The sequence below is a fragment of the Ailuropoda melanoleuca genome, chromosome 13 (genome assembly GCF_002007445.2).
Source record: "Ailuropoda melanoleuca isolate Jingjing chromosome 13, ASM200744v2, whole genome shotgun sequence".
Lineage (NCBI taxonomy): Eukaryota > Metazoa > Chordata > Mammalia > Carnivora > Ursidae > Ailuropoda > Ailuropoda melanoleuca.
In genome coordinates this window covers 32,902,981-32,927,181 of record NC_048230.1, presented here as the reverse complement: position 1 = coordinate 32,927,181, position 24,201 = coordinate 32,902,981, and the positions used below count along the sequence as shown (strand labels likewise).

Below are 24,201 nucleotides of genomic sequence, written 5' to 3'. Positions count from 1 at the left end.
TTAAAAAAAAAAAAAAAGAAAAAAAAAGAATTTAATGCAATGGAAGCAAGTCTTTCTTGGTTTCATAACTAGCTCAACTGTGAACAAAAATAACCACAGAAAATTCACAGAAGCAGGACTACAAGGCTGTGTCTCATTTATAATTTCATAAATATCATTGCAGGTTGATGAATGAAACTTTATTGTGGTAAAATCTACATACCGTAAGATTTCCCGTTTTGATCATCTCGTGTATACGGTTCAGTGGCGTCCAGCGCCTTGACTTCAGTTGGCCAGCCGTGTGCAGCCATCACCACCATCAATCTCCAGAGCTTTCTATTGTCCCAAATAGAACTCCACCCGTTTAGTGCTAATGCCCCAGTCCTCTTCCTCAGCCCCTGATAACCTCTGTGTTACCTTCCGTCTCTGGGTTTGACTATTCTGGGTACCTCTTGTAAGTGGAACCAGACAGTATCTGTCTGTCTGTGTCTGGCTGCTTTCTGTTAGCATAATACTGTGAGGGTTCATGTCGTAGCAGGTGTCAGAATTTTTCCCTTTTAAGGCCAAATAATCCATCATAAGGATATATTGCATTTTGTTTATCCATTCATCTGTTGGTGGACTTGTAAGTTTCCACCTGTAACGATTACGGATGCTGCTGCTGTGAAACATAGGTGTGCAAATATCTGTTTTCGACCTAGAAGTGGAATTGTTGGATCATAGGGTAGTTCTGTGTTTACCTTCTGTACTGTCTTATAGTCTCCCCAGCGATGGACGAGGGTTCCAATTTCTCCTCATCCTCTCCATCACTTGTTGTTCTGTTTTCTTAATAGTCTTCCTAGTGGGTATGAGGTGGTGACGGATCACCTTCAATTAGAATTTTCTCTCCTTTCAGAGCTGTTGCTGCACCTACTTGATTTACGTGGGATCTGTGTTGGGGGCACTTGTAAGGAGCAGTTTGCATTCACGAGCAGGTAGCCGTACCTGATTTCTTTATATGTAGCATCCATTCGCCATGCTCCCCCCACCCCCCGGTAAAGCTCTGTTTAAATGAAACATAGAAAATGTCTCTGGGCTTGCTGCTTGCCCAAGATCACTCTGGAGAACACTGTCTAGTATCAAGAGCCCCAAGTCCTCCATCTGCGTGATGACATTTGGTGCAGAAAGCAAGCTCTCTCCTGTCCCTCCAGGAGTGTCTAGTGAGCCAGGACCGTTATAGTTAAATCAATTCTGATCAAATTCATGGGGGTGCAGTATCAGAAGGGAGTGTTTCTCTCTCACTGTTTGGCTTTCAGATCGTTCTTTGTTGGGTTTTGCTCATTTTCATGAGCACGGCTGAAAACCACTGTTAACATCCACACAGCAGCATCACCACACACCTCTGTATTTTAGAAATCATTGTGAATTCTTGTGCCAAACATAGGTGAGCATTACTCTGTCTTGGAAATCTACTTCTGACAGATGGTGAACATTCTCCTTAATTTCCATTTAGCTTACTTCTGTAAGTAAGATGCGCATGTGATATGGATCATTCGATGAAACCCCCTCCATTTTAAAGCCAGGTAATGTTAAGAATCATTATTTGGCCAAGCCTCTGGTCTTTATTTTTTGTCCTCCCACGTCATTTGCTTCGTGTGATTTATGCATTTCACGTGTCATCCGTCACTGTTGGGCAGCATAAGCATATCACATAGAGGATTAGAGGAAAGCGGTTTTGTGCTTAGAAAATAATTGAATGAAGATTTACTTTGTGACTTTAAGCTGCCGGACAGCTTCATATTTTAAATCCTATCATTTGGTTATATAAGCAGACGTGCCCCAAAGTCTTGGAAAATGGGACTTCATCCTCATTTGATTGGCCAGCCTGTGCTTGCTTAAGCAAAGTCTTGTTTAAGCACCAAGTTTCCAGATCCAGGACAAACGACGGAGCGGGAGGAATCTGCTGGGATGTGTGTCTCCACTTCCTGCCTGCCAAGTTCAGACAAATATGTACGAAATCCACACCGTGTGACAGAACTGCCTTATCCCCAGCTCTCCCCAACTCCCCTGGCTCCATACAGCATGGTGAGATGAAGACCTTTAGAATTGTGGAAATAAAAAATAAAAACCGCTCCTAATTTTTAGCCTGGGGAAACACTATGCTGACCATCTCCTGGTAAACCTGATACATTCTCTTGTATTATTGAGGCAATCTATTCCTCATTCTTCAGCTACCCTAGTAAGACTTCTTATATGTTTGCATTGTACTGTCTTACAAAATATGCATTATCCAATTTAGTTGGGAACTTGACACCAAAGGTCAAGGCCCACCAGCCATCATTTTGGGATCTCTGACCGTTGCTCAGCTTTCCGGGATGGTCTTTCCCAGACAAATGCTGTATGCAGCCCTAGTCTGCCAAGGCAGGGCTCCTCTTCCCTGCCCCTGGGGTAGGGGTGGGATAGGAGAAGGGGGCTAACTGGGCTTTCTCTCCTTATACTTACCTAGACATGGGTTGTTTCTTCTTTCTCTGAAGGTCGTCATTCTGCATCTCAAATCTTTGAACAAGCCTCACAGGGTCTTTATCTTTCCGACAGCTCACATGCATGAGCAGCTCTCATAGCATCCTTTTCTCCACCTCTTGTTAGGTGAATCTAGTCCTTTCTAGATGTGACTTTCATGTGTAAGGAGGGAGGGGGGCAGCTAAGGTAGGCTAGGAGGAAGTAGTTTTGGGGGTAAGTGGGACTTTCACTGTCCCCTAAAAATTATACTGCGTGCTGAGGGCCTGGAGCTTCTTGGGATAAAATTGGATATTAGACTTTTTTGAGGCATACAGTAGAAATCCTTGTGGGTTGAGATTTATAATTGCATTGACAGGTAAATGGGAATGGAAAGAACAGATACAAAAAAAATCATCCAAATGGATTTGATAAATACAGGTTTTTGTAAGTGTTCACCTGAATGCAGAGGTGGTTTTTCTTCAGCAACAACAACAAAACAACCCCGTATGTTGAACGATTAAGTAGGGAATCCGAATGCTCATTTTCCCTTCAAAACACCATATCCATAATAAACTATGATGAGGAAATAATGCTTCTGTGACCCTTTTCCTTTCGTAATTTATCTTTCTAATTCCAGTGAGTGAGCGATGACTTTGTGCCTGGGGAGAGTGAGCAGATGAGATTAATTTGTGCCGTCACAGCTGTGCTTTATTATCTATCCATCCTTGGAGAGGGTTGCAGTGGAGATGCTTTTAGCAGAAACATTGTGGGAAAAGCTGCTCTGAGGGCTTGGAGGAGCTAAGTGCTGCCCTTTGCAGTGTCTTGGGCCTGCTGGGGCAGCCTGGGAACTGGCTCTCCATCGCTTCTCCATCCTCTCCTGCCCTCCTGGTGGGCAGGTGCGGTGGGCGGGGCAGGCAGCCAGGGAGAACCCTTCACTCGGACATCTCTGCTTCCAAAAGGATGCTCTTCAAGACGTCTTGTGTTGTCCGTTTCCTGTGCATGGTTCCCTCCTGTGGCCAACGCTGCCTGCTCATATGAGGCCCATCTTCTTTTTTTTTTTTTTTTTTTACGGAAGTATTTTTATAGTGAATATTGTATTATGACCACCTTAAAAGAAAACTATTTTAAAAGAAAACAACCATCCTTTATCCACTATCCTGACAGGGCATACCTACATCTTCATCCTCTGGTTATTTTCTATATCTAAAACACACACACATACTTATATGTAATATATGTATTTTAAATATATATATAATTCCTTTCATGTACTCATTTTCCTGTCACCCATGTATAAAATCTTGGCATCCCCTCTTACATCTTTTCTGCTCCTGTCAATGGCTTAGGACACAGTAGAAGGAAAGGGGAAGCGATATTTTCTGTTTGATAGAATGTAGATATTGACGCATATTACGTAGGACTCAGATACTGAACGTGAGGGGACCCATCATAAATGACATGTAATAGGATGCTCATAGTATCTGTTCCGTTGGCAAGTCAAGTCTTTCTTCTGCAATATCTCTGGCATCTATCATTTCCATTTCTTAGCAGACCGAATAATGGGCAATTACTTTCATTTGTAGACTAGACAAGAGGCTTCTAATTGGGCCTCATGGCCCAAATCTAGTCCATTAAATTCTTTCTGTTGCCACCACTTTCCCTTCTAAAGCATTGTTTTTGTCCATATTACTCCTGTTCAAACCTCTCAGTGGCTCCCAACGCTTACCAAAACCTTCTGAATGTCTTCGTGGCCACTCCAGGCCCTCTGCTTGCTTTCTGAGCACGAGGCTTGGTACTTGCTCTCCTCTCGGGATCTCTGCAAACCTGCCGCCTTCTCCCCCTCACTAGAATGACTGTCTTCAGTTGGTTTTGTCCGTGGCCACACGTGCAGGGAGTTGTGGTATTGTTGCAGGGAAGGAAAGAGCCCGAGTCTGGGAAGCTCTAGCTTTCCTTCTGTGGAACAGACTCAGGGCTTACCCACTATTATGGGGTATTTTTTTTTTTTTTTAGCTAGTTGTTCAACAAAGAAGAGTGGAGTAGTTGGTCATATGCTCTGGTAAGCTTCAAGCTCCTGAGGAAGGACTAACCAGGTTGGTTTTTTTTTTGGGGGGGGGGTTTGGATCCTCCATATTATACTATCTATCCATAGACCCTCTTAGGGGATTGCTTATTAATTTCTATAACAGTTCTTTTATTGATCCATCCTGAATGTTTTCCAAAACCATGTTGAACTTGGAAAATATTTGTTCTGTAGGAGATGTGGTAGATTTGTGGGGACTTCCTTCAACTGGTGACAGCATCTGTGGCAAGCATGCATGTGCAAGATGGTGTGAAGGTGTTTGCCTTTTTTTTTTTTTCTTTTCATTTCTAAGGGCTGTTTTCTGTAGATTGGGTTTGTGTCTTTTTTTTTTTTTAAGATTTTATTTAAGATAGAGTGGGAGTGGGCAAGGGGGAGAGAGAGCACAAGCAGGGGGAGGGGCAGAGGGAGAGGGAGCCCCATGCGGGGCTTGATCCCAGGACCCTAGGATCATGACCTGAGTCGAAGGCAGATGTTTAACCAATGGAGCCACCCAGGTGCCCCCTGGGTTTGTGTCTTAATGAGTTCTTTGAATTCAGAATTCTGCTGAGGAAGTTCTGCAACCCACATAGATATCTCTCTGTATGTGATCTGTTATTTTTTTCTTCCCACACCCCCCCTGCCCAGGGTATGATGTGTTAGACCTTTCTATGCATGTGTGTGTATTGGTATAAGACAGTGCAAAGTAGCTGAAATTTTGATTTATGGTTTATATCTTGGGAAAGTGTCTTACGATCTCTGCCCACCTCCCACCCCCAACTTTAGAAAATAGGAACTAGGGTTTAGGTCTCCTTGGGCCCTGTCACACCTGACATTTTATGGTGCTATTATCTGTAAGTCCAATTCATACCAAATGTTGCTGAGTCTTGAAAAAAATGCCTTCTGATTGCTGTTTGAGATTCTGTCTGTAGTGAAATTAAACGGACTTCTAAAGGGACGTAGCCCTGTTTTGGAAAACAAAGCTTGTGTTATTAAATTACTAATTTTAGTTTTCTTTTCTCTCCACCAGTTTGCTGTTTTGTGGTTCACAAGAGGTGCCATGAATTTGTCACTTTTTCTTGTCCGGGTGCGGATAAGGGACCCGACACCGACGTAAGTAGCCTGGAAACATTTGATGATAGTGCAGATCTCTGACTTCACCTCTTTTTATGCCTGTACAAGTGTTGTTTTGGCACATACTCTTAATGGGAAGACTCGTCAGTGAGTTCTCTACAGCTTCGGCTCATACCGATGGACAGATCTTTAGTCCTTCGGAGCCCTGACAGGACTACTTTGGGGTTGGAGAAGAATTTGCTAGCTTGTACTCTTCCACTGTGGGCAACCACATGAGCTACATCCACCAACTTTATAGTAGGAGCTTTCACAAACACAGTGTGGTTCTTTTCTGAAGATGTTGACAAATTTCACAACAAACGTAAATCACCCTTCACGGTTCGCCCTAACGGTTTGTTGACTAACAGGACTGTCCTTGCTTTGGGCCAGTGTGACCACCTCTTCCTCGTTGACTTCATGAGATCCTTGCTGCCTTTTCATGATGTATTATAAATGCTGCTGTTGATTTAAATAATTTAGCATCCATTCCACTGAACCAACCGATCTCTGATGCTGCCCATGTGTGAACACAATTTTATTTGCGCCCTCATTCTGCCTGTCTCTAGTGAGCATCTCTCTTGCATCTCTTGTTTACTGAAAAATGGGATCAGTAAAGGAGAGTGGGAGTCAGAAATCATGGGAAATCCCAATATCTAAAATACATTGAGTGGAAAATTGCACTATTATGTGGAAAATATTTTAACAGGAAAAAAAAATTGCAGGGGAGCCCTGGAAGAGGAGACCTTTCTATTCTGAATTGCTTTTGCTAGATTACTTCAGTCAGTAATACTTAAATTAGGTGCTCCAAGTGTGATTCCTACCTTTGGTTCTTGTTCCCATCAGGAAACACAGATTTCAAAGGCGGCTTTGTCAGTGCAGGCAGGGCTGAATTCTTCCCTTTACTGAAGAGGGCATACTCATGGTGAGCTCTGAGGGGTTCACATTTGCGTTTTTTTAGCACATGTAATGAAGGAACTTACCATTGCGCCCTGGCTGCGTGGAAACATGCTGCGTTTTGGTTAAGATACTGATGGAAGCCACACAGAGCAGGAGCCTTGGGCTCAGAGCCACCACTGGGAGCCCCAGAACTTGGGAGCCCCAGAGCCTCGGAGATCATCCTGTTCTCTGTCTTCACGGACCAGAAAGCCCGTGTCCATGACCGACCCACCTACATACAAAAAAGTAGTGTGTTCCACCCGACCCTTGCACATTCCCCTTCTTCCTGAAATATTGTCTCCATTTTTGGCATCTTAGAGGTAAAAATAGATGAAGAGTACCAGATTTCCTGGAAGTTGGCCTCAAGCATCACATGGTGTTTCTCTGGCCACCTTGCTCATTATTCTGAACCCATCCTTTGATTCTCCCATTTTGGCTCCAGCAGGAATGGGGCGGGGCGGGGGTGGGGTGGAGTTCGTAGGCCACAGGAGAGTGGTTATTGCCTGACCCCTCTCCCCTTCCCCTTCTTCATTCTTTTGGTTAAGTACTATCTGTCTATTCACTTTAAAGATTGATTTATTTGAGAGCACATGTGTGCATGCATAGGGAAGTGTAGGGGTAGAGGCAGAGAGGGGGAGGAGGGAAGCTCAAGCAGACCTCCCCACTGAGTGCAGAGCCCGATGCAGGGCTCAGCCTCACAACCCTGAGATCATGACCTGAGCCGAAATTACAAGTGGGACACCTGGGTAGCTCAGTGAAGTGTCTGAAGTACTTGTTATTAAGTACTTAATATAGGGGAAGCTAGATATGGAAAATAATAATTAAAATAGGGTAGAGGTTCCCTGAGTGTGTTCATCCAAGGGACCGACTCTTGGTGGTCAGAGGCTTTCCCAAGGAAATGGCATTAATCCAAGCTTCAGGAACAAATAGGAGGTAGGCAGGCAGAAGGGGATGTGCATGCGTGTGTGTGCTGGGGCGTAAGGAGCCCCGTGAAAGAAGGTTTCAGGCAAAGGGCAAAGCAAGTGAGAAAACGCTGAAGTGGGAAGTTCAGGGTGGGAGAGAGAAGGAGCAAGTGGGTCATTGGAGGTGTAGTTGAGGATTTTGAACACAATCTTAGGAACACTAGAAATCCAGAGAAAGACTTTAAATTAGGAAGGATGTTGATCCTGTTTGGAAGGGTGTAAGGGTTTCTCTGGTTTCCTTATGGAAAATGGACTGGGTTAGGAAGTGGGTCTTGGTGGGCGGGTAAAGATGGGGAATACCAACAAAGCAAGAAGCATCAGCATGGAGGGCAAGGTGGTGGGAGCTTGGGGGAGGTGGCAGCAATGGGGATTGGGCAGAGCTGAACTCATTCAGGATACATTTAGGAGCTGAATCAGCTGCTCTCTGCCATTGGTGGGGGTCAAGGAGATGGAGGTGTTAAGGAAAAACTCTTGGGCTTCAGGCCCAAACCTATGAATGGATGGAGGCCATCAGAACATGGAGGGAGAATGTATTTGGGAATATGGGGTAGGGCAGATCAAGGGTTTCACTTTGGACATGGGCAGTTTGAGAAGTCTGACGTTGAGAAGACACCTGTCTGTGAGCACAGGTGTGGAGGTCGGAAGTGGAGTGTGTCCTTCTGAAGGTACAGATTCCTCTGTTCTTTGTTAGTTTGAAGCTTGGGGTGTGGATCCTCTTGCCTAGAGAAAGGGAGTAGATAGAATGAGAAGAGAAGAGCACTGAGAAGAACTCTAGTGGGTTGGATGGAAGAGCGAGGGCAGGGAAGGAGGGGGAGACCAAGTTGGAGCAGGCAGAGGAGTAGGAGGAAGACAGAGTGATGCTGTTTTAACAATTTCCTAGAAGGGCTGTAGGCCAGCTCTCTGCTTACGTCACGAACTCTGTAAGCTTTCGTTACTACACGTAGATAGTTAATACCCATGCCAGTTTGCGCAGGACTGTCTTGTTTACATGGGAAGTCTTGGTTTACACCTGCTACAGATTAGTTAACGTGTGTTACGTTCTTACCCTGTTTTGATGATCATTATGTGGCCACCCTACTCCTAGATCTCCAAGCCAGGCAGGAAGCCTTAGTGACGATCTGCACGTCCTACGATACAATGGGACACACACCTGCAATCTGTTGTGTTCATCCGAGCTCTGTCCCTACTCCCTATTGTGTTGACCTGCTGTAGACGCTTAGTCTCACGTTTTAATGTCTGCAAGAGATAAGAGATGATTTTCTCCTAAATCAAAAAAAAAAAAAAAAAAAAGTACTTGAACAGTCTGTTTTCTTCCAAGGAGAAAATTTGCCTTTTGGTTGTTGGCATTAAGAGGCCGATGATTAGGGCTTTGTGCAGCCAGGGGATGAGAAGTGTCTGCGGTCTGTGTGCAAGGTGATTTTATTTATTGAACAAATCCGCAAGATGCCCAGAAGGAACTGCAGAGGGGGATAGCTGGAAAAGCACGAAGGTGTCAGGACACAGTGCTGAGATGCGATGGTAGGATTTTCTTATTTTATCTTTTTTGGAATGCATTTTAAAGTCATAGAATTAGAGTTGAAAGGGGGTGTTAAAGACTTATCTAGGTTAACTTTTATCTTATGGATGAGGAGACTGAAGCATATAGAAGAAAGATGTAAATGATCCGGGGGCACTGTGTCACGGCCCTTGAGGGCCAGGAGGTTTGTGGTTGCCTCAAGGCCACGAAGAGAAAGAGGGGGCACCATGGCCTGGTCATGCTGTCAGTGGAGAAGTTGCTGGCTACTTGGTGTAATCCTTCAAAGTTCTGTTCACACATTGGGAGAAGTGCTCAAGGGCATGGGAAAGGCCACTTAATGGAATGTAAGGATCGGGAAACACAAAATACAGCTTAAGAGAAAAAACTACCTTAAGCATTCCCCGCCCCCCCCCCGAAAATCTAAAAGTTTCTAGATGAAGATTTGTTTCCTACATATCAAGTGCTTAAGGTGCACACAGGTCCTGTGCTGCTTCCCGATGCTTGCCCCGCAGATTGAGGGTGTTCCCGCACAGAGACCGGGAAGGGACAGGCCCTGTACAGTGCGCCGAGGCTGTACCTGGTCTTGCCTCTTCAGTATGAAAGGACAGGTACTGAAAAGTGTGAAGTTAGCACTGCCCACATTACAGGAACCAGAAGGAAATAGTTCTGAACAGAGATCATCTTCACGACTCAGGGAGCAGGGGCTGCCTGGGTGGCTCAGTTGGTTAGGCATCTGCCTTCAGCTCAGGTCCTGATTTCAGGGTCCTGGGATCAAGCCCACATTGGGCTTCCTGCTCAGCAGGGGAGCCTGCTTCTCCCTTTCCCCCGCCCCTTGCTCGTGCGCGCGCTCTCTCTCTCTCTCCCCCTCACTCAAATAAATGAATAAAATCTTAAAAAAAAAACAAACCCTCAAGGAGCAGGCTAGTTGAAAGGATGCAGAAGTGTCGGAAACCTCGGGGAGGAGAAGGGTGTCTGGGTTCCATGGAGGGACCGAAGGACCCCTCTCCCTGTACCGCCCACTTCCCCGCACCTGTCGGGCCACCCTCAGCCCTCCCTGACCTCCTCTGGATGCACAGCGTTCCAGACGCTCCCTACCAACGTGTCTGGAGACGAAAGCCAAGCGTTTCCCAGGCTTGAAATGCAGCCCCTGCGCAGCAAGGAGAGAGGAGAGGAAAATGAAAGAGTCAGTGTTGGAGAGGAGCTTTGAGTTGGTGCTTGCTTTGTGCTGCCGAAAGTGCGGCCTCGGAAAGCAGCTCGGCACTCTACCCTGCACCCCTGCCCCGCGTCTAGGATTTTTTATGACCACAGAGAACGAAAACTGGCCCATGTTGAGAGATAGCTAACCCCTCTTCTGCCACCCCCTCCATCCCCTGTTAATGCATATACTGGGACGTGGACCAGCCTTGCCTTTGGGGGTGGGGGGTGCTTTGTGCTCTTGGGAAGAAATGACAGCACTGTTGTTTCTTCAGCTGCTGCTGATCCCTTTGCTAATGTTTTTCTCTTCCTTGCTCTGGCCCTGATGGGGTGAGGCAGGGGTGGGGGTGGGGGGATGGGTCCTAGAGGGTGGACTTCCTCAGACTCCTGCCCTTCACCTTTTGAAATTTCAGCTCACCAGCTCCTTTGTCCTTCAGTCTGGAGTACCTCCCGCTTGCTAGAACCATCTCCGCTCAAATAACCCCTGTTCCTGAAGCCCGCTCCACTAGAGGGGAGCGGGGTTTTCAGGTCTTCCAGTCTGTAAGCGTGTGTGCAGTCCTTTGTCTTCATGCTGTGTGTGTTCTGTGTGTGCCTTAAGGGAGAGAGAATTGCGAAGCACCCCTTTCAGACCTTCCTCCCCATCTCAGTCCTGCCCTGAAATGCCCAAACGGAGAGCCCACTCACACACCCTTTGTAGCGAGAGAAAAGTGTTTCTGTGCTGTTTATAAAACCCCACAAATGCTAGACAACTCTGTAAACACAATCTTTGGAATATTTGCTCTGTGTACTGCATCCGTGAGCCTTTGAGGAAGAGGGGAAGGGACGGACCTGTTCAAAGCCTTACCCACCCCCTTCCCTTTTGTATTCCTTTTGTTTGTATTTATTTGCTTTGTGCCTTTTCACCAGTGCCCCTGCCTGCCTGGGGAGAAACTATTACCAGTAGTACCTTGTGCTTTTTCTGCCTGAGCCATACAATTAAACAGTATTCAGGTGATTTAAAAATAATTTCCTGGGTCATTAGTGTCCCTCACCTGGGAGACAACCGACATCCACATAGACAGCATCACGAGGTAGCGGGTGCCTTCCAGAATGTTCGGAAGGGCGTAAATGAAGAAATTGTTAAAAGGCAGGGAGGCTGGCTTCTGATCTGCATACATCTTCAGGTCTGCAAAGATTGGAGGAAGCTTGAGAGCATTGATTATAAATGGTTAGAGTGGACCTGGAAACAATCGTACAGAGCCAAAGTGATACCTGGTGCGGGGCTGGACCCTGGGGAGGGCTGTATGTCCAAGTGCAAAATTACTTCCTCTTTGTTACAGCGGTCTTGAGAATTCTCTTGTTCTTGAGTTCTTTCCGGTGTCTTAGAAACGGCGCAAATGAAAAAGGCTGACGAATTGTTTAAAATTCAATATTTCAGAGCTTCACTTATGACAAAACTCAAAACATTTAAAATAAAGGTAGAAATTTAATTAGCAAATCTTCTATTTTCTCAAAGTGTGCTTTTACATTTAATATGAAAATAGGGCAATTTTGTGAGCAAACCCGGTATACCTGAAACACTTTTCAGAATATTCCTGAACTGACAAAGGGAGATTTGTAAAAACGTGCAGGTGCTTAAAAAGTTGCATTTAAAATTCCAGCCCAGTGAAGTCAAAAGAGTTCTGGGGTGGGAATTGGGAATCCTGCCAAGTCACTGAAAATCCTTCTGGACCTCCATTTTCTGATTAATACGAAGGTTGAACTTGGTGGTCTTTAAAATTGTTTGCAGCCCTCATTGGCATTCCATCGCTAAATACTTACTGAGGGCTTCATGCTATGAAGATGAGAAGGTGAAGACAGTTCTTGCCCTCCTGGTGCATCCTCCCTAATCAAAAAGATGAGCTGAACATGCAAATAATGAGACTATAAGCTTGCGTAGGGCAGCTGCCATAAACGGGGAAGAACTAAAATGCTGTTGAGTTTCAGTGCGGGGAGAGAGAAAGCACCTTACAGAAGATGGAGGCAAGACTTCCTGGAGAGGTTTTAAAGATTTTTAAGATCTATTTCTTTTCAAAATTCTCTTACAAACCAGTAGGACCACTATTCTGGTATTTCTCTTGCTGGTTTAAGGGAGTTCTCTCTCTTGCCAAATGCTGCTATCCAGTGGCACATAAACTCAGGTGACACGCTTTTACAAGAGGACCTTTTCAAAGAACAATTGCAAGGGAGACATGCGGTGTTCTGTGTCACCTGGTGGGATCCCCTCTAGACAAAGCTCGGAGGAAGCCTTTGCAGGGTCCTGAAAGCACCCTCCGCACTCGCCCACAGGTACCATTCCTCACGTGCTGTGATGCCGCAGGAAACCTTAAAAAGAAGTTATTTCAGGGAAACAAACCCAACAAAAAACTCCCGTGCTAATTCTGCTCTTCAGTGGGTGGATTATTTTATGTACCAGATTCACAGTAACAGAAGTATTTCCTCCAAGGGAAGGGACTCCTGCTACTTTTGCGCCAAGTTAATTTAGCCGGGAATTAAAAATAGCCTCAACGACTTGCACCCGCAGTTCGGATGTACTAGAGGGGAGAGCTGGGTGGGGGTACATGCATTGTCTTTAGCTACCAGATTTTGGCCCGTAAGGAAAGGGGGGTCCATAGTGCCTCACATTTCATCAGTGCGCCAGAATGCCTGGTGTCAAGGGAGTCACCCAGGGGGCTTTCCAACTTAATCCAGAGGTTTAAGTTGCCGCTGCTCAAACATCTTTGGAACTCCACTCTTGGAAAGGCATGTAAGACCAGTAGCACATTCTTCTCAAAATCTCCACTCTGAGCAAATTGTCAGCCTTTGAGAGTGTGGTGAGATTGGTTGGGGACGTGGCCAAGTTCAGTGGAGCCAGATCTGAAAAGGGCAGTGATGAAGGTGGGTGGGACAGGTTTTGGTCCAAACGGTAAGTCGATAAGGTTAAAAGAGTATTTTCCTGGGAGCGTTACAAATGGTTTCTAGACATCAGTCAGGGTTGAAGGAGCCTTGTGTGTGTGAAGCATATAGGAACTGGCACGTAGCCCCTCGGTGGCATTTCTAGTTAATACCCATGTTGACCAAAAAAAAAATTTTGTCGCCCTGCCTCATGATCATGCCTACACAGCAAATCCTTCGTGGAGAGATCCTGTGTCTTTTCCCTTGGGAAAACACGAGTTCAGGGAAGAGCCTGGCACAGAATGGATACTTGAAAGAGATTTGTTGAACCAGGAGAAGCGGAAGAAGGTCTGATAACCTAATTGGACCATTAGTTGTACACATCTGGGGTTGAATTACCCCGTTTTAGCTGTACATGGACTACCAATCTCCCCGAGACCTATGAATGGATATTTCGTCAGCATAATTAGGGCACCTTGAGAGCGGGATCGGAGAAACATACTCGATGGACTTTCCTATTTTCACAAACCATTTCAAGTCATTGTCTTAACTATTGGGAGTTTAAAAAAATGGTGGACCTGGGCCGTAGCTTTTGACTGGTTAGGATAAAAATCAGTGTGATGGCTTCCTTATTTATTTTTCTTGACCTGTACCAGGACTTTGTAAATCATGAGCGGTCTGATATTAGTGACAACCAAGTTAACCTGCTCCTGAGAACTGTCATTTGGCAATGATGTCTGAGGAGCCTACTACTAGAGCTGGAATCACTGGAGCCCAGAGCTAGGGATTCTGCTGTACGAGCAATGGCGTCTTCATGATAATACCTGATGTATATTTAGTATCTCTTATGTCTAGTCCTTTTTCTGCGTTCACTGTATGCCATCATTAAATGCTTCTTGGGTATTTATTATTGCCAGGTACTGCGGGGTGCAAAGGTTAAAAGACAGTCCTTGTCTTCAGATGGCTTCTTCTTGGTGGGAAGTCATGCACATGAATAAGAATTATTCAGATAATTACTTCAGTGGATAACATACATAAATACACTAGGCATATATGAATCCCATTGTATAAATGTGAAAGTCAAGGGTTGGTTAAATGACTTGCTGGAATCCAGTAGAAAATAGCTCATTAAGCTTTGGACCAAGCCTCTGCTTCCAGACCTGTTCTCTTTCCTCAGTATCACGTGGGTTGATCAGCAAAGCCAGTTGAGGGGCAGGTTTTCTGCCAGTGAAAATGCTCTATTTTTGTGACTAGAATCTGGAGTCAGGGTGACTGAGAAATCTTAAAATGGTAACGAAACTTGAAGTGAGTTCCACCGATATTATAACAGTAAAAGCATTCAGAAGTGAGACCAACAGGTGAACTAGTGAAGACCGAGCACGTGAGGGTGATGGGAATCTGTGAGAGCCAAGAGCGATTTGGAGATTACCTTGGGTTCTCCTCAAGAAGGTGGACGGTTGTACTTTCCAGGACCCTGGGTTTCTGGAGAGGATTGGTTCTAAGTGGCTTGAGCCTAAGCTGAAAGCCAGCCCAGAGAGCTTTTTGGCTCATGCCTGAGACTTGTTCCTGGATTTTAGTCAGTCACTCCTTTCCACAAGCTCAAGTAGGAGTCCCATTCAATTAGCTGGTACCTTCCTCACCTTGGCTGTTTTCTGTTTAATGAGTTTCCAGCAGGAGACTGGACAAAAAGAAGCACATTTCCTTGGGGGCCAGGAGAGGGAGATTTGTAGAGGATTTTCTAGCTAGCATTATTGCTACATCTGTTGATTTACACTGAGACCAAGGGCCAAAAACAAAATCAAATGAGCCCACTTACTAGGAATTCTGTATGTGCCTTTGATCGTGCCTAGGACCGATGAGACAAGTGGGCAAGTACCCCCTCTGATAGCTGTTTCTATATGTTGTACCAGAGCGGTGAGCAAACCATCATGGTAGCTAGTACTAGCAGGAGGTGACATGGACAGTGGGAAGGTCCATTCTAATCATTGTTCATGTAACATTTCAAATTTTATAACCTAACAGATTCCCGAAACACATTTGAGTTTATACCAAGGGAAAAAGCTAGATTCTAAGGAGAATGTCCTTGTCCCAGTAAGTGTCACATTGCCTTCAGACATTAGATAGTCTTAATTTGCATTCCCCAGATAATTTCCTTGTTGTAGAGGGAGTGTGGTCAGGTTCTTTATGTTGAGGGTGTCACACTCAAGATGGACAACACCATCCTTTTCTTCTTTATTGCTGCCTGTTCTCCCTGCCTCTCCACCACTACCCAAGCCAGTGCTTATTCCTCCTCATCTATGTTGAAATAACACCAGGGGTTCATCTATCCACACTCTCCCAAGCCAGAAGCCTCGGGATCATCTAGCTTGTCTCCATCACCTTTGTCTCCCACATCTAAACAGTCTCCCAAGTTCTGTGGGCTCTGCCTCTGCCTCTCCTCTCCATATTCATAGCCACCATCTTCCCAAAGGCCTCATCGTGGTCTCTGAATTGGTCTTACTGGCTCTGGACTGTTTCTCCCCTAGTTCATCCTTTGTATTGCCAGCCGGTGGTAATGCAGTCTGTGTGTGCGTGTGTGTGTGTTTGTGTGTGTATAACACATGTCAACATTTTCCAAAGGTTCCTGCAGCGTCACACAAGATGACTCCACTGGCTGTTAGCTGGGGCTGTTAGCCAGGATGCTTTGGTTCTCCGTGTTGGCCTTTCCAGGAGGGCAGCACAGGCTTCTTACATGGTGCTGGTAATTTTCGAAGAAGCCCAGAGTCCCTGTGATGGTAGGTTAGTCAGGATTCTCCAGAAATACAGAACAAATTGGATGTGTGTATATTTGTCACACAGACCTATAAGAAGAAATTGGCTTATGCAACTGGCCAGTCCCAAGATCCACAGGCAAGCTAGAGACCTGGGAGAGCCAATAGTGTAGCTCCAGTCCAAAGGCCAGCAGACTCGAGATGCAGGAAAGGCCAGTGTTTTGTTTGTGGTCCAAACAAAAAATCCTATGTGCTAGTTCATAGTCCTTGGGCAGGAAGAACTCTCTTGCTTAGGGGCTGGGGGGGTTGTCAGTGTTTTCGTACTGTTCAGGCTTTCATTAGAGAAGGCAATCTACTTTACTCATCCGCCAATTTAAATGTTAATCTTATCCAAAAACTCCCTCACAGAAACGCCATTATTTGACCAAATATCTGGGCACCTCATGGCCCAATCAAGTTGACACACAGACTTAAGCATCACAGGGGGAGGCATACACAGTGTGGATGCTGGAAAGGGTGGGTCACTCCAGTCATTAATGTAACAACCGACCACAGGAAGACTTATTTTGATCCTGTTATACTATTTTCTTTCCCCTAAATCTTATTCATCTCTATATCCCCAATACTTATTGTGATTTCTGACTCCTGGTTAGATGATCATTAATATTTGCTGAGAGAATAGAAGAAAAAAATGAAATCCCTGATCCCAAAATAATTTCCTTGGTTTGCATAAAATATCTGTAAAATAATCCAGAAGATTCTCAGAATAAGTACCAACCATTTCTGGCGTTGATACAGCCACCAATTTTAAATTATTTTCTTTGGAAAGTGAACTTTTAAAAAATATGAGGGACTCTCTTAGTATGCAAGTTTAAGCCGAACAAAATCAAGCAAGATTGTCTGTAGAACTGTGCTCACAAACTGCATGACCAGACTTTATTTTTTTTTCCTTTGGCGAATATATTTTCTGTTAAATATTGATGGGGAAAAAAAACCTATTAAAAGGAAATGCTTGTTTTGTCAACCACATATTTTGAATTTTTATTCGTTAAGGTGATTGCTTAACTGTACAGTTAACCTGGAGAGGGTTTATAACCGCAGTTCAAGAAGAAGGGAGATGACACCGCCAAGGGCGCTACCCTAAGAAGCAGTAGTCTAATTTCTTTCCGATTCGACCGCTGATTTTCTGGTGTTTTTTAAAGATTTTATTTTTTTGACACACAGAACGAGAGAGGGAGTGCCAGGCAGAAGGAGAGGGAGAAGCAGGCTCCCCTGCTGAGCAGCGATCCCAACAAGGGGCTCTATCCCAGGACCCTGGGATCATGACTTCCGTCAAAGGCAGATGCTTAACCGGCTGAGCCACCCAGGCCCTGACCACTGCTTTTCTAGGTCCGTGTACATTATAGGCCTAACTGTGCCAGGATAACTTATACATAACTTAGAGGTAGCTCTTCATGCTTATGAGAGATTTATACTGGTAGGAAACTGCTGAATGAAAGAATGTATTTTGAAATACACAAATTATAAACTTTTACAAGTGAGGGGTTTTTTTTTTTTCCTTTTCGAGTCCTGAAACATACTTAAGTACCTTTCAGAAGGCAATTTGCATGTTGCTTGCTTTCTACAATTTTGAGATCCTAGCCTGCCCTCCGCATCTCTCTTTCAAGGCCAGAAGCTTTGTAGAGTTAACATGGGGTAGAAATGTTTAAAACATGAGGATTTCATACTTGAAAATGATATTCTCTGAGGAGGAGGGTGATTTTAGGTTTCTAGATACTAATCTGTATCATGACTCATTTGTTCTTAAACAGGTCGTTCTCCTGTTACTAAAATTAATCACAAAAGACCAGGGAAGCTTGAAAAAGAAGAGCTCACACAGCAGGCTCTTAAAATTAGAAAGGCAGGTCTGCTCTCTTTTGCATTTGCTACATTTGAATGATGCGCCAAGATTAAGGTAATTCATTTTAATTACATTTCTTTCATTACAAATTGGTGATTTGGAGTAACATGATGTACAGAACAAGAATGGGGGGAAATGGTTAAGTTGAAAACTTAAAAATCACATGAGTGAAACAGATCTTCTCTACAAATACACGCACCTGCTGTCGGTTTGGGAGTGGTATGCTTAAGGTCGGTCCTATTCTCACTTAGTGAACTTCTCTTCATGTGGGAGTGGAACTGGGGGAGTCCAGCAAAAGAGCTTCCTGGTGAGCTCCTCACTTCTGCTTTTGTGTCCTGCAGTTTATCCTCCACAGGCAGCTAGAGTGAGATTTTGCATATATCCGGCAAATCAGATCATGGCGTCGCTCTGTCTAAATCCTTCCGTGGCTGCCTCTGACCGTTAAAACATAAACTGCTTACCTTGGTCAACAAGGCTTATGCTGATTGTGATCTTACTCCTGTTTATCTCCCTGACTGGAACATGCCAAGCTCATCTGAGCCCTGGGTCTTTTGCTCTCGTGGGTTCCTCTGCAGTGAGGCTCATTCACACCATTCAGGTGTCTGCTCAGATGACCCCTCCTTGGAGAGCCCTCTTTAGATCACACCTTCCCTTCACTTTCTAGTAGTCGATCCTACTTTGTGTATTTCATAGCCCTGGTCACCACTTGGAACCATAATGTTTACTTGGTTACTTTTTCATCTCTTTGACCAGCTTGAAACACCATGAGTGGTAGGTATGCTGTCTTAGGCTTCAATTCAACTTAGTGCCTGGCACATGAAGTGCTCAATATTTTTGGCTGGCCAAAGGCATCTCACTTACTCTTAAGATTTGTCTTCTCCTGTATAAGAGTTTTGTTTCTTTCCAATAATACTATTAAAAGGAAACGTCCTTGGATCAGTGGAGATGTTTTTTCTCTTCTGTGGTTATAATGCTGTACCATCTAGTATAATAAACTGGGCCATGTCTGTTAAGCCTGAGGCCTACCATGTGATTGAATGTGTCTTCCAAAAAAACATGTTTTTTGTGATCCTAGTGTTAATATGTGGTCTATAAAACTCAAAATAAAATGTATCTGATCAGTCTTATTTAGAGTAATTAACCACCCGATTCTGAGTGTCCACCATTCTGAATAAGTGGGATAAGTGTTGAATTTCAAACCTTGAGAGAAATTTATATCTAATAGGATCTTGCCATGGAAAGTTATGGCACATTGCACATTGGCTTGGAAGCAGCATCCTTGTTCTTAGATTTCCCTCCACGGCCATCGGTTTCTCCTAACATTCGTGAACAGTAGGGAGTTAAACAAATTGTAATACATCAGTGTAATAGACTATGTGCAGCCATTAAGAATGATGATTATAAAGGCATGAAAAAGTGCTTCTGTGATGCTGGGTGCCAGGGGCTTACTGTAAAGGCATTACTATGATTAGAACTTGGACAGAATTTGTGTGTTGGGGCAAGACCTAGAAGGGAACCTAGGAAATTGAAATCATTTGATGACTGATTTTTGAGATAATTGGACTTGGAGAGCTGCTTTTGAGATTTCATCTTGTTAGAACAATGCAGTTTTCGAGAAGTCATCATACGATACTTTTGGAATATGACAAAGTGCTGTGGTCTCCCAGAGCATTATCCAAATGGAACACACCCGCATATCTGATAGTTCTTTGTTCAACTATGTGATAAGAAGGCAGTTTGTCGTAGGTGTCTAGATAGCTTCATGTTCAGTGTATCAGTTTAGGTTTGCATTCAAGTGGGAAGACCAGAGGACCTGACTAAACAGCGGCTGGACCTGAACAAGGGGCATCATTCTCCTCCTTTAACAAAATGTGTGGAATTGGGAGTCCAGGGCTCTTGTGGCATTTTCATGGTTCCATGAAGGATTCAGCCTCATTTTGCCTTTCAGTTCAGCCCTCTCATCCTGCAGATTTCATTCTCCACTTTGCTGCCCTCGGTGTAAGGTGGCTGTTCCATTACCATCCCATCGATGTTCCAAGCAGGAGGAAAGAGAAGGGTGAAGTCAGAGCATACATGCCCGTTGAGTCTACTCCCTTTTAAAAAAACTCCCCCCAGAAACCCAATCCAACAATTTCCATATTGGCCAGAACTGTGTCACATAGCCACTCCTGCTTACAAAGCGTAGAGTTTGGAGGTGTTGTGTTTGCTTGGTTTTGTAGGCTGGGCATGTAGCCCAATGCAGGGCTTGAACTTACCCTGAGATCAAGACCTGAGCTGGAATCAAGAGTCAGATGCTTAACTGAGCTACCCAGGCACTCCATAACTCCATTACCAGCCCCTGGAGTTTTTGTTTTAAGCTGGTATATTTCTACCGAGCACAAAATCAAGGAAGTCCAGTAATAAGAAGAGAACTGATATTGGATAGGCAGCTAACTTTGAATTCTGTGTTGAGGATGGAGCCCCACCGTTTAGACATAAATGCCTTCACATGTTGTATTTGTGTCTTTCTCTGTTGCTGTGACTCCATCTCAGCACAGGAAGGATTCTCTTACTCACATGTCATGAGGGGTTTTCAGATACAATCAAACTAAGCGTCTCAATCTGTAGATAGAAAAAGAAGACAGGAATGTAGAAGTCTTGTGATGAGTTTTAATAAGCTTTTTTTTTCTTTAAACAATTTTAGTTCTTTGGTGAAGGTACTTTTGTAAAAAGCATTTTGGTTTTCATAGTAAAGTATTTTGAGCTTTAGTAATTGCTTATCCAGTCACAGTATTCTTATTACATGGTAGTGCCTGATAGTAAATAAGGGTTGATTGAAACAAAACAATATATCGGTAACTCACTTTTTATTAAAGCAGCTGTGGTCTTCAGCAGCAGCAGAGAATCCCCCAAGTTGAGAGAAGCAACACTTCTCCATGGGTGCGAGTCACCATCTGGAATCCAAAGGGCAGTATGGGCAGCGGATTTAAAGGAGGTATTGACAGACTGCTATGATCGCTGTAGGATAGAGACCCAGAAAATGAGGAACATTTAGTGTGAAGAAAAGAAGTAGGAATCAATGAGCACTGCCTTCCATCGTAGGAGGAAGGGTGGACTTGACTTTGGAACACCAGGGGTTGACCCAGGCCCAGTGACTAAGCATTATAAGAAGGCAGAGTTTAGCATAAATTCCAAAAAGAACTTCCAAAGTGTAGATGTTTCTAATAATAGAAGAGGGACTCCAGAACAGGGAGTTCCAAGAAGTATGACAAGGATGCTAGTTCTGCTTCACTCACAGGGAACAGAGAGGGAGGGCTCTGCCACACTTGAAGCTTGAGGTGAGGCTCAAAAAGATGTGGGCTTTTCTCTCTGAATCCCCTTCTCCCCTGCCACATGAGCGGTTTGTTTTTAATTGAGGGATAATTGACATAGAACATTATTAGTTTGGGCTGTACACTGTAATGATATTGCAAAAGGACCACCCCAGTAAGTCTAGTTAACATCTGTCACCATATATAATTTATAATTTTTTTTTCTTGTAATGAGGACTTTTAAGTTCTCTCTTGGCAAAAAGCCAAAAACCAAAAACTCTTTTGGCAACTTTCAGATATGCAGTACAATACTAACGAGTCACCACACTGTACATTCCATCCCCTTATTTTATAGGTGGAAATTGGTTCCTTTTGACCTTATTTACCCATTTTGCTCACCCCCAGCAACTACCAATCTGTTCTTTGTACCTATGAGCTCGTTTCTTTTTCCTTAATATTCCAAGTGAGATCATACAGTATTTGTTTTATTTCACTTAGCATGATGCTGTCTGGGTCGGTCCATGTTGTTGCAAATGGCGGGGTTTCATTTTTTATGGCTGAATAACATTCCATGGTATGTGTGTGCCACATTTTCTTTACCCATTCGTCCATTGATAGACCATTTGTTTCCAGATCCTGGCTCTTGTAAATAATGCTGCAGTGAACATGGGGTGTGTGTGTCTTTTCAGTTAGTGTTTTTGTCTTCAGATAAATACGGGAAGTGAAATTGCTGGATTATATGGTTGTGTGGTTTTTTTTGCTTTTTTAAATTTTTTGAGGAGCATCCATACTGTCTCTACAGCGGCTGCTTCAGCTTACAGTCCCCCCAGCAGTGCATGAGGGTTCCCTTTCCCCGGCATCCTTACCAGCAGTTACTTCTTATGTCTTTGATAATAGCCAGCCTGACAAGTATGAAGTGATATCTCGTTGTGGGTCTTTTTTTTTTTTTTTTAAGATTTGTTGTTTTTTTTTTTTTTAGAGCGAGCAGGGGAGGGCGGAGGAGCAGAGGGAGAGGGAGAGTCCTGAGGCAGACTCCCCACTGAGCTTGGATCCCGACACAGGGCTCCCATCTCAGACCCTGAGATCGTGACCTGAGCCGAAATCTAGAGTCAGACGTTTAACTGACAGAGCCTCCCAGGCACCGCCTCCTCAGTTCTTTCTGTGGGTACCTCTATGAAGAGCTTTCGGACACTGCGCTGTAACTGTGTCTCCATCTCTGCCCATACACTGTAGCCTGTGCAGGGCAAAGCCCCTCCCGCATCTCCCTGTCCTCTGTGCTTCTCCACAGTCTGGTGTGTTGCTGGCTCTGAGCAGATACTCACTTAGCAGATGAACAGAGGTGGTGGGACTCTGCCTGAGTTAACCTTGCTAAGTTACACGGGATTTTTGTTTTAACTCTACACGGACACCAGCACTGCTGTCTCAGGCCAGCTGTGGCCTCTTAGGACGGATGGTCCATGAGAAGCACGAGTAACCACACAGTTCTTTGGAGGTGTCGGACTCCTGTGCTTGTGACGAGGTTGAAAATTCCCTGTCGAACTTTACGAGGCACTCTGTGCCTTCTGGCTCGAGGGAGAAAGCTCCCCTCTGTATCTCTTCACGCTCCTGATGTGGGCCCTGGGCCCAGCTAGGGCGCTCACAGTGAGCGTGAGTACAACAGCCCACCGGCTTCTTTCACCAGAGGAGAACAAGGCAAGTCTTAAAAATAACTTGGGACACATGTAGGTGAAATAACCTTACCTCCCAGTGGCTGAGAAGAAAATAGGTCCCCATTCTGGCTCATGTTTTAGGATATTTTTAGTAAGAGGGCCCTTTCTTCTTTGATGGTCCATGAGGGAAAAATCATGGCCAAAAATGTGTGTGTGTGTGTGTGTGTGTGTGTGTGTGTGTGTGTGTGTGTGTGTGTTTGGAGAGGCTACTCCAGTTGCTGGGTGTTTCATTTTGTTTCCACCTCGTCCACGAGAAAAAAAAGCAGGCATTTGCAGGGGCCCATCATGAGCATAGTAGAAAAGGAAAATGGAATGTTTTCTTCTCTCATTTGTTTATAACATATGATTTAGTTCTAACACATACTGCTGTGAGTTATTTTTGGTATGTGGCAAATTGTAAGGGCCTTCTAAGAAACTCCTGTCTCCTAAGGTGTTTCCCACTTTAATTTTATTCAGGAAAAATGGTTTTTGGAGTTTCTTACTAATTAGGTTTGAAATGAAAGCAGCTTATTAACCATAGCATTTGAGCTATGAGCATTTCGCTGTTATTGCCCCCAGAAAGGTTTGGTCTATTTCTACTAGAATCTTCTAAGGGAAATTGATGAACCTGGTAACCTAATTTTAGACCTCTTGAAATTCAGCAGATGGTTGGTATTTATAGTATTCTGAATCAGTTCCTATTAGATGCTTAAAAATAGTCACATCATTAGAGAGTACATTCAAGAAAGAAAAGGTTTTTAACCCCAAATCTAATGCCCAGAACATTGTGTTTAGTCTCGTAAAGTGTGTGCGCGTTTTGGTAGCAATTTCTAAAGAGCCTTTCTGTAGTCTTTCCTGTTCTTTCCTGTGTGATGCTGCTGTTGTCATGGAAACAGATCTCGGAGTTGCTTTGTTATCTAGTGTAAGGGACTCCCTGATATGGAGAGTTACTGCAGGTCATTGTCAACATGGAGCCTTTATTAAGCATTGTGTTACGATGCATATTGTACAAAGCTTGGGTGGAACTCTGTATTTGGATCTTAGCCTAAAGATGTAATATCGACACCCATACAGACAAATCAGGGTCCTTGGCCACAGGAGCCTTGAAAAGTCCAAGCAGTGGCACGTGCAATTCTATTTCAGGTGGGGTGGCACATCCTGGGTCCGGACAGGTCATTCTTATGTGCCCCGTTAGGGTTGACTTGTCGAGAAAGGATTTGGGAAGTTGGTTGAGTAGTACAGGAAGTGAGCGAGCCAAAAGTTGAGGGGTTGTTGGAAATGCTCAACTATTTACAGGTGGAAATTGACTCCTGAGCTGAGAAGTGGCTGTGCGTGTTTGCGGTGGAATTGCTCTGAGACCTTGAGTCAGGATGTTTTATTAGCAAGTTTGCAAGTTGTAAGACACTGCCGTCAGCTCCTAACACAGGGTATTTTTTACAGTGGACGT

General features: G+C 44.3%; 1 protein-coding gene across 1 annotated transcript in view; it reads left to right on the top strand.

The window, feature by feature from the left end:
* PRKCA (protein kinase C alpha) overlaps nucleotides 1-24,201 on the top strand; it is a 406,370-nt gene that overhangs the window by 149,958 nt on the left and 232,211 nt on the right. The window contains exon 3 of the mRNA XM_002921719.4: nucleotides 5,544-5,626. Coding sequence (XP_002921765.3) covers nucleotides 5,544-5,626 — 83 coding nt within the window. The remainder of the gene's footprint in view (nucleotides 1-5,543; nucleotides 5,627-24,201) is intronic.